The 11,294-nt window shown below is 37.7% G+C and overlaps 1 protein-coding gene across 1 annotated transcript; it reads right to left on the minus strand.

Annotated features, from left to right (window-relative positions):
* Positions 1-3,271: 3,271 nt before the first annotated feature.
* LOC131790214 (probable flavin-containing monoamine oxidase A) lies at positions 3,272-9,970 on the minus strand. Its single transcript, XM_066170344.1, has 8 exons — positions 9,565-9,970; positions 6,721-7,138; positions 6,363-6,491; positions 5,773-5,900; positions 5,009-5,340; positions 4,707-4,807; positions 3,896-4,319; positions 3,272-3,611 (listed from the first exon to the last, which is right to left on the minus strand). Exons 1-8 carry the CDS (start codon positions 9,916-9,918, stop codon positions 3,329-3,331), a joined length of 2,169 nt encoding a protein of 722 aa, XP_066026441.1. The 5' UTR covers positions 9,919-9,970; the 3' UTR covers positions 3,272-3,328.
* Between the last annotated feature and the right edge of the window lie 1,324 nt (positions 9,971-11,294).

Genomic DNA, 11,294 nt, shown 5'->3' on the forward strand with positions numbered 1-11,294 from the left:
TTATAATTATGATAACAACCGTCTCTCATCTCTCTTTTATGTTATCGGCATTTTGATATTCACCATATTCATTAATATTCAGAATAGCCTTTGGTAAAGGTAGATATTACGACGAGGAAGTTCATCTGCCAGGCGAATCTAAGCAATCAGGCAACGAGGAAAATGTCGATGATACACGCTCTGTTTAATTTTCTTAAAGCGGAACTTTTTACACATGCATGAATGCGTTCGATCCAATTAAGCCTTAAGAGCGGTAGAATAATCAGCAACGTCCAAATTTAAGAACTTTGCAACGTAATTTCGGAAAATTAAATACGGTTTAGTTATATTTGTCGAAGCTCAGATTTTCGAGCAAAGCTTGTGACTTCGTCTTCAGAAAGTTTGGCGACGGTTCGAAACTACATGAGAATAAGTTTTTATTCGTCAGTAGAGATATATGAACTTTTACAAAGGTATTACTATTCAAAAAATCCTTACATGCTGAACGGCAAGGGCTCTCGATATTCCATACTTGAAAGGCAGGGGTAATCCGGCCCCTATTTTGTGAAGATTAAACTTGAAGCTGTTTCAGTCTTACTTCTTACATACTGATTCACCTTCTTTTATTTAGTGTCCATCCAGTATAATCCAATATGAAATAACGTCTACAATTGAAGACTAAAACAAATGTACCGATGTCTCTCAAGTTGAGAATCAATCAGAATTTGCTATGAGCATTCTAACACAGTTTTACCACAAAATAAATTGCACATCTCCTTTCGATTTGAATTAAACAAACATCTTCTTCACAACATTCTTCAGTCCTCGAAGAAGCAGAAATAAAAAAAACACGTGGGCAACACTTTTCTTCTTTCCATACCTAAACTGAGAGAAAACAGATAGGAAATGGTCTTAAAACCTGTTTACGCTCTCAGTTCTTTTGCACAGAAGATAGCAGCAGGTTTGTGTAATTGTGTATGTGAGGTTAACGAACATGTCACCAGGAATTTGCTGTGATGATGAAAGTAATTCATATAACTCATAGATATGTTTACTGTGCGTAATATACATCTCTTTCCTCCCAACATTGCAAGCAAAACTCCAACAGGGATAAACCAATTGTCAAAAAAAAAACCCAAAACTGTTGCTATTTCCATTTTCGATCCGTTTAGGAATGTAATAATGCGATTGATAAAAAAATTGACTTACTTAACTTTGGCGTTCATCGTGTTCTTCAGGGTAATTTGTACTAGTAATAACCTCAATATTTTGGAGTTCTTCATTTCTCATAGGATTTTGCCTCGTCGCTGATAGAGTCTGTTGTGGATTATTCCCTTGCTGCTGTCGAACCTGAACAGCTGTGAAAAACAGTTTCACGTAATACAGGATCCAAAGAAGAAACATCAAACATACTAAGCTGAAACACTCTTGAGAGAAAAGCATGGCTCTCAGAGCAGATGAACAACAGGAGGAAAGAAACCTGCACGAAATTGTCTGAATGGACTGTCTTTGTGCGGATCCTCCGATGGTTAGATGAATCATCACGTGTACAGCCTTATTTGAATAACACGAAGCTACTCGTGACAAGTCACGTCATTGTAAAATGGACTGTGACCACCTAAGTTAACACGGTGTCGCCTCAAGTACACAGGTTCAACTCATGTCTCTTTGCGTCCACGGCCTAAATACTCGTTGAAACATTTTGTAGTGTTATAGCACAGGACTGTAATAGAGGAATGTGCGGCGACTTGTGATAATTATATGAATCGTCACGTGTACAGTCGTGTTTCTTAACACCAGTCTATTAGTAAACAAAGAGGCGGAGTCACGACATAGTGAAACGGACTGCAACGGAGTTTAATACAGATTCCACTTAAGGGTCCTTTCATAAAAAATAACGTCCCTTTGCGGTCATGGTCTTAAATACTCGTTGTGGCATCTTATAGGATTATAACCGTCAACTCTGGAGTAGTGAAAATCTCAAATAAAGCTTAAAAAGCTTAGCCAATATCCGGTCCTCGTAATGCCAAGCGTTGTCTGATTGATTTAAAATCTTCGTCTCAGTACAATAACAGTGTCAAAGTATTTTCCAATGTTTACCACTTTCGAATTCATCTCAGATTTACAACACAACTGCTGGCTCAATTTAGAGATTTTAAGCGGATGAAAATTTAACGTGAATTAAGTGTAAAACAGTGGCAATTAACATCGACGCCTCGGCACGCTGATGGCCTGCTGGGCGTCTGCAGCGTCTATTAACCTAGTGAAGCGTTAATTTGAATATCCCAGCCCAATGCAAGTCAAAGGCCAAAAATATCCCCTCGGGAAGTAAAAGTTGGCACTGATAAGAAACGAATTACGTAAGGAAACCAAAATTTCAAAAATATCGTCGTATGGCAAGTAACGTTACGAAACCATCACAAGCTGTTAATAAAAACTGTTTAGTAATACAACTTGGAGAGTAACTCAGATCTTCTGGCCATTTAATTCATATCAATGCTATTTAATTTGCAATATGATACCAGAGAAGCCCAAAAACTAGAAAGCTACAGTAATCATGATTGTCCAAGGAATTTCCTGGCGAGAGGACGCAATTCGGCATTTGGTCGCGGAATGTCATTAATAAAGGGCACAGATCAAAGTAATTGTTCCTTGTCATATTATTAGTACCTTCATTTTGTTTTTGCCTTTCCTTGTTCTCTGGGTTTTATTTTTCAGCAAATTTCCTTATTTTCAGCCGAACTTAATGTTTGGTGGTTTTTCAGCAGCTCCATTCTCTAACATGTTAGCTTTTTAAGCTTTTATGTAAGCACAATACCCCAGAAAGAGATTTAAAATGTAACTTCTTCCAACTGTAGTCAAACGTTATCAAGCAAACAGATAGTGAGAATACTCAAACTATTAGGTGAAAGTTGTTATCTTGATCTAACACCAAATTCTGGAAACTTATTCAGCAAGAGATGTGTGAAGTTAGAGGAGAGAATTGATAATCAGTTCTTGGGAGTTAAAGGGTTATCAGTCGGCACTTGTGCTCGACTGATGAGCCAATAAGAATTTAGTCTTAACTCGTTCATTTTCAGTATCAAGTTAGCTTGGAAAATCCTTGATCAGTGTGGTGTCTCGCTGAAAGCATGCTGTGGGTTTTTTTTACAATATCATTTCATATATAGATAAAATGTTCTGAATATCAAAATCTCTTTCCCAGATTACAGTAAATTGCACGTGGCGCCACATTAGCAATTTCTCTTAATTTCCAACTACTCGACGTCTCTCCCTCAGCAACACTGTCAAATAAGTTCCTAATACTTTAATCTGGCACCGCAGCGGCGCTTAAGGAAAACAGCTATGATTAAAGTTTTGCAAGAGGAAGAATTCCATCCGCACAACAAACTTCATCTGCCGCGCGTGTTCCAGTTTCGATCGCAGTAGGTACAGTCGAACATGACCTTGAACTAGTGGCTTCACCCGCAAAGAACAAGCGATCGTCAACAGGGCTGGCGAGCACGCGACGGAGTTCGTAAGCATGCGCAGTGGGCGAGGTATATCCCCCACGAATGTAAGGATGGTTTGACCAATGGAAGTACACGAAGTCCATGAACGAGTTGCTGGCAGGGTTTGGGTCCGAGGAAGTGCTGTCATGAAAGAATGAAAAGCAAAATTACAGCAGCACTTAACAGAATGCAGGAGGCGTATTACAGTACAACAATTGTCACTTCAGTCCTATTCCATGATTGCATCAATCAGTTTCCAATTTTGCTTTTCAGGTTTTGAAAAGCAGAAATTAAGTAAAAATAGCATAATTTTCAAAACTGAGCATAAATTTTAGCCTGATTTTTGGACAATGCTGGTGACACAATATGCCTCTCTTACAAGCACAATCTATTAGGGCCTATTCAACTTTGCGGTACATTCATACCCAAATATCTCATCCAGATGACTCAAAAATCCTCTCAACACTTCCTGTCCGCTGAGATACCGTTTCTCTTCCGCGGGCTCGGCAGTTTCAAACCCGACAACCACGTGACATTTTTCGTCACTGTCGGGACAATCATGTGAGCAAGTCCATATCTCACTAGCGAACCCACGAACGCTGTAAATTTGATGCAGCTTCTCCAGCCAGAAGCGGCGTTTGAAACGACAAGCGATTTTCCACGCGCCCAGCATCTGTATCGTGCGTATGGCCTTGTTCTTGTCAGCGGGAAGTGCTGGAGTGAAGGTTATGTCGCCATCTTTGAGGACTGTTAGTGGTACAGTAATGATCACGTGCTTGGCGGTCATCTCCTGGCCATGTTGATTTTTCAGAAGAATTCGTCCACTGTTGTTGGATCTCACCTTGTCTCCTGCCCGAAATATATGAATCAAGACATTCTTTCCTCGCCAAATTTTAGTTAGCATTTGAATCCTTAAGCTCTCTTAAAACAAAATCCGAATTCCATCCAAATACAACTTTTTTAGGAGGACAAGGAAAAGGTTTTAAAATGAAAAAAAATTAACCATCGCTGAGAACAAAGGCTTTGTAATAATCATATAGAGGCACAATAACTGTGCCAACAATTTCAGAAAGAGGTTAGTTGCATGAAACTCTCACGAAAGGACGAAACTCAAATCTAACGAAGGGAAAATGTTACAACCAGGTAACCACAATTCTCTGAATAAACTACTGCTGTAAATCAATTGCGCGCTGACAGATTCCTGAAATAAATAAAAACTAAAACGAAAGAGCTAACCTTTCCAAACAACTTCCTTAACCTGCCAGTTAAGACGCTTATCCACATCCATACTGTTAGCCAAGTAGTACTTCACCAGCTGTGAGTAAGATTCCGCGAGTCTAAAGGAAAAAGTTTGAATGACAGAGAGCGTCGGTGCCTTGTACCAAAACAACTTCAAGTAAAAAACTCAGTGTATGAAAAATTGACTACGACCCTGGTTTACCTTCAGAATACCACGAATTCTACAGGCAGACATTTTTATCATTTATTAAAATAACCTTGTCTTTTTCAAAACAAAATAAGTTCAAAAACTATTTTACCTGCAATCTTCAATTCCCCACTCATATTTGGACTCCATTCTCCTCCGCCCTTCCCGCACTCCATAGTGATCCAAGGATCCTGCAGATATCTTCATCTTCCACCAATCAATTACATCCAACACGTCACGTGACAAGCCTTTCTCTTCAAGTCTCACCTTCACAGAATCAGACAAATATTCCGTTTCCGTTTCTTGATTTCTGTATTTGCTGTTGATCAATTCGGCCCACGCTTCTCGAGCAAGTCTGATTTCCCGTTGATTACTGTTCGTCGAGTAGAGTTTTCCTTTGTAGAATAATTTTTCTCCTTCTTCCCCAGCTTCACATTGAGAGGCCTGAAAAATGACATGTACGTAAAATTTATCTGAAAGGCTTTTATGCATTACGATGAAAATCTTCTATTATTAGAATGGCACTCGAAACAATTTTCACCATCATGAGCCTTTCCGCGGCAAAAATGTTCTCAGGTGAAAGAAGGAGATTGGCAACTTCAAAAACATTAACCTAACGTATAGTGCACACCTCACTCCATTCCCCCTCAAAACGTGTTCATGAAAGATTATCACTTTAACATCAACTTAGTACTTGTACAACATTTATCCATGCAGATGGGAGGCTCAGCAACAACATACAAGCTTTGAATCTGTTTCACAAGCCAATTTTTTGTAATTATAACAAATAATAATAGAGAGATTTATTTCGGTGGTGAAAATTAAAAAATATACCTTTTAACTTAATTACGAGAAGGGGTACAAGACTTTACTTACTGGCAGAACAACCCAGCCATTGTCACAAGCAATCTTGTTCACCACAGTGTTAGATCCATGGATAAACTCTCCACCAAGATCAATTGGAGCAAACCCTTCAAATGGCTGAACTTGCTTCACTCTTCCACCTGGGTTAATTCAAAGTATATCCAAGTAAATATTAGTTCCTGATCATGGGGGGAATTGCCCCCTCCCCCCCCCTCCCCCAATAGCCCTAGAACTGTATCAGATGCAATTATCAAATGATTACAGCAGTTTCATGTCTTTTCTTGGAGGATATTAGTGTCACACTCAGCTGCACCTCATCAATCACTTTTTGTTTTGTCTAAGACATTTTGGAGTCATCTATGATCTATTACTGGACAGATGTGTGGCAACATGGAATCTGTAAGTGAAATTTTCCACATGTTTTGCCTAAAAAAAAACCTGCAAAGATACCTTAAAAGCTTAGCTCCTCTTCTTCTAGGCAGCAAGCTCTTGTTTTTAGGCTCTTGAGAACTACAACTGCATTTTTATAAACCACTTTTCACATAAGAGCATTTTCATTTGCAATCACTTGATATGATCTTTTCAAAATTGATACCCCTTACCTAGATAATTGGATGCCTCCAAAAGGACAACAGGAAAACCAGCCTTAGACAAAGAAGCTGCTGCAGAAAGCCCAGCCAGCCCTCCACCAACAACCACAACCTGATTTGCAGGAGAAGGTCCTACTCTTCCTAAAGAAGATCAGAAAAAAGGTTAAGTTTTATTATCACAAAGACCCATTTTTGCCTGAAGCTTAACCAGGTTTCCACTGAAACTGAAATTAAAAAAGTAAAAGTAGAGCTTGAGATGGCACAGCCCCTTTTCACCTTGCCACTCAACACCAAAAGGGCAAAAATGAATTTTAGCTCTAACAATTGATATTGAAATTATTTGTTATTGACAAGAGCACTGCATACATACCATTCCAAGGAAATGAGGGTTGGACAATATTTGAATCCAGGCTTGAACTTTCTTCAAAATTATTCGTCAAGGCTTTTACTTGCCTCATAGTTTTTTTTCCATAATCAGATGAATTCAAAATAGTGACAATATCTTCACAAAAGTTTAGTAGTACAGATGTTGCAATGTAGCCCCATTTGATACCATTTTCAACCTGGTAGTTAGGAACTAAATTTGGCCTGTAAACAATCAAACAAGTCCAACACTGACTTTCAACATCAGAAGAAATAAGATCAGCCTCTATCCATCGAAATCCTGCTATGTAGAGAGACTTACAAAGACCTGATTCTGCACACTTGTTGGTAGGTTTAGAATTATGCTTCTTTTTAATCACACTGAAGATTTCCTTGCAGTTATCAAAACCACACTGTTGAGCATACTGCAAAAAAAGCAATAATAAAATACATGAACCCTTCACACCCAAACATCCGTATACATATTCTCCATTCTGTTCTCTATACATTTCCTTAAGTGCTGACAAGGAGAATTTGTTTAACAATCAAGAGCTTCTTTAGTTGGTGATCATTTCCTTTATTCTTGTGACCTTAATGTTTGATTCAAGGGTGATATTGTGGGGAGAAATTAGAATCCAATCACTCTTAGGGGTTAAAGGTTAAAGTAAGTCTAATACTTGTGGTAGTCTCCTGAGAAAATCAAGAGAAGTATGGTTTATGATGCACTCTCAACATAACTTAAGGTGCACAACTGGGTAGAGAAATTGTTCAATCAACATGTAATTTTTCCTTACAACATCCAAATTATTATCCAACAAACAGCTAATGATAATACTAATAATGGGTATATTTAACACCAATTTCTCCTAACTAATTTACAAGGAAATGTGTAGCCACTAGAAAAGAGAATTGACAATCAGATCTTGGGAGTTTCCTTTGAAAAGGGTTAAGGAAAAATACTCCATATCCCAAGGATGCACCCTAAGATTTGAATAACACTTTATACCCTAACATCAGTTACTATATTCTCCATACTTTTCTTTAAACATTTCCTTCAGAATGACAAGGAGAATTTGTTCAACAGTTAAAGCTTTTTAGGTTGGCAATCATTTCCTTTACTCTCATGATCTCAATAAATAATTCAGTGGTATAACTGCTAGGAAAAATAAGATGCTGGTCACTCTTATGATTTTAAGGGTTAATACTGGTCAGTGCCATTTTAGATGATAATGAAAGTATCCAAGCTTTCCTTTACTTCTATTAAATTTTTGGATCTATTTAAGATTGGTCAGGTACTCTTTTAATCAATTTAGTTTTTCAAAATTTGGTTAGAAAAGCTAGTTGACACATGTTATAATATAAGTGCAGGCACAGAAAAATAAAGAATTATCCAGTTATTTTGGCACTTCTGCAAAAATACAGAGCAGCAGTGTATTAAGCATTCACCCTCTTTAAGTTTCACTAGTGACTTAGACAGAATTTCTCCTTACACTATCAATACAATATCAAGCAGACAAGTAATGAGAATAAAGAAAAATATCAATTAAGGGATTATTAATTGATCCCATACCAAATTCTCCAAAGTAACATCATATGAATTGTATGGCAGACAGTAAGGAGAATTTCTAAGGAGATCCTGGGATTTAAAGGGTTAAGTGGTCAGTTTTCAGAGTTCCAAAATTGTTAGCCCTTAATGACTGTAATTTAACAGTTTCCGTCACTCTTTACAGGGTCCCAACTGTCTTTTGGTATTGTCCTCAACCTGTACTGAACAGTCACTTGAAGTGGAATAACTCAGACAAATAAAACTAAGAAAAATCTTCCACATAACATTAATCCATTTTTGTCTCCCAAAGTCAATGTTTTTTTGGATTTTTGAGCAAGTGTATGCACATTTATCTATTTTTATAATACCCTTATTCTGAAAAATTTTTATTAACCCTTTAATTCCCAAGATCTCATCAGCAATTCTCCTTACTGTCTGCCAAATGATTCTCATTATGATTGTTTGGAGAATTTGGTATCAGATCAATTAGTAATCCCATAATTGATATTTTTCTTTATTCTCATAACTTGTATGTGTGCATTGTAAGGGGAAAGTCTGTCTTGGTCACTCACTGGAGTTAAAGGATTAAGCTGTCACCACGCCATTCCCTGTGGGATTAACTGCTTAATACAGGTTTGACTGTATTTTGCCCTCTCAGCCCCAGAGTGACCAAATTTGGTGCCCCTTCTTTTAGGATTACATTGGTTAAATGTTTGATTATGAGAACAAATGCCTTGGCACTTGAGCTCTCCCTTCCTTACCATCTGCCATAATTCTTGCGACTTTAGTTTAAAGAATTTGGTATTGGATCAATTACAATCCCCTAATTGGTATTTTTCTTTTTCCTCATCACTTGTCTGCTTGATATTATGAGGAAAATTTTATCTTGATCACTCATGGGAGTTAAAAAGCAGTTTTTTTTTAATGGTGTTATTTTTTGATCACCTAATATGATTCAACAGGTATTCTTTAATATTATTAATAATGAACTATTTTAAACTGAAGTTTGTTTAGCCTTAAATAGCTAAACACCTTAAGGAAATAAGACAGTTAACAAACCAGTACTTATTTTATTAAATCAAATCACCCTTCCTTAAACAAAACAATATTTAAATTAGGAGAAAGAAAAATAAAAATACTCATTCTAATTATAATTATGGAGGGTCTTAACGCATTTCGTGACAGATGAAAACAGACGATGACCTAATTTTTCCCAGCTCAGTGGTTCACCTATTAAAGTTGTTCCCCTCTAATTATTCAATTATAATAGCAAAAACGAACGGCATCTAAAAGGTAGAAACTGACCTTATTTACCACTGAAATGGCCTCGTTTACTAACTGCAGTCTGGTATGATTCAATTCTTCGAGTTCGTTGAATCGCTCAGCTGTAGAAATAAACTTTACGAAGCCATAGTTTCCGCCAGCAAAGTACTGCACAAATATGATTTCACATGCAATGTGGGATTGGTTCTCCTTTGCTGTTTTCTCCCTTGAAGCCACCAGAACAGTTTTCATTCGATTTTTAGCAAAATATTTTCTTTGTTGAAGGAAATCCCCAAGGAAGGCTCTATCGGTATCGATAATGAATTTAACAGATTTCAATAATTCCTCCTCTATCTCAGCGTTGAATTCTTCGCTAAAGTTGACAATTCGCATCATGAACAATTGCAAATTATTGAGAGGCAACCAGCAACTTCGGCGTCAATCGGCGACGAGAACCCTGTAGACGGCTATCACGAGAGAAAGACTGGTACCCAGTGTCTCTTGACGAGCGAGTTGGGGTTGGGGTTAATTGCGGTTTAATATTTTTATATATTTATCACATAAACTACGGTGTTTTACAAGGATTTCCAGACTAGAGAAAAGCCGTAAAAACACGATATTTCTTCACTTGTGTTTGATATCGCCAATCAGCTGCTGACACGTCACTCGCCTTTCGCGCCACTCGGTCAAATGAATGAACGGCAAAGCCTGTGCCATTCTCAATCCAAGGTCGTTTGACGGATTTTTTCTGGATTATGGCTACCAAAACACTGAAAAATCCGTATCGCTACCGATAGTGACGTTCAAACTATCTCAGCGTTGAATTCTTCGCTAAAGTTGACAATTCGCATCATGAACAATTGCAAATTATTGAGAGGCAACCAGCAACTTCGGCGTCAATCGGCGACGAGAACCCTGTAGACGGCTATCACGAGAGAAAGACTGGTACCCAGTGTCTCTTGACGAGCGAGTTGGGGTTGGGGTTAATTGCGGTTTAATATTTTTATATATTTATCACATAAACTACGGTGTTTTACAAGGATTTCCAGACTAGAGAAAAGCCGTAAAAACACGATATTTCTTCACTTGTGTTTGATATCGCCAATCAGCTGCTGACACGTCACTCGCCTTTCGCGCCACTCGGTCAAATGAATGAACGGCAAAGCCTGTGCCATTCTCAATCCAAGGTCGTTTGACGGATTTTTTCTGGATTATGGCTACCAAAACACTGAAAAATCCGTATCGCTACCGATAGTGACGTTCAAACTTTCTTAGAAGGGAAAGACAACCAAAAGGAGAAAAACTGAGGGGAAAAAAAAGATTACAGCTAAATATTTTTGAAGACGTTTCGACGTCGCTTCACCCAAATCTGTTCTTAAACGCAGTTAGATTCGTTTATAGAAACTTAATTGCCTGTAAACATCGTATAAATTCCTTAAAGATTTGTTCGCTTTATATTCAGCCACTATTCAGTCGTCTCTAAAATTAAGTATTCAGTACAATGTCTACAGTGGGATCGAATTAATTACTATTACTCCATCCGCTTTTTAAGAAAGCTTCTCCAATTGTTTACAGCACATTCTTCTCCAAATGTTTACAGCAAATTCCTCGACTTTCTGTTCGCTTTCCCTGTGCAGGTCCTTGAAGACGAACGAATCGACGGAAATTATTGTTTATGGTACTTTGAAGCCGAAAAGGCGTATTTACGACTAATAAACTTTTTTAAAAATAAAATTTTCATGAGCACTGACACGTGAATAAGCCTTATTGAA

Source organism: Pocillopora verrucosa, chromosome 7 (assembly GCF_036669915.1).
Source record: "Pocillopora verrucosa isolate sample1 chromosome 7, ASM3666991v2, whole genome shotgun sequence".
Taxonomy (NCBI): domain Eukaryota; kingdom Metazoa; phylum Cnidaria; class Anthozoa; order Scleractinia; family Pocilloporidae; genus Pocillopora; species Pocillopora verrucosa.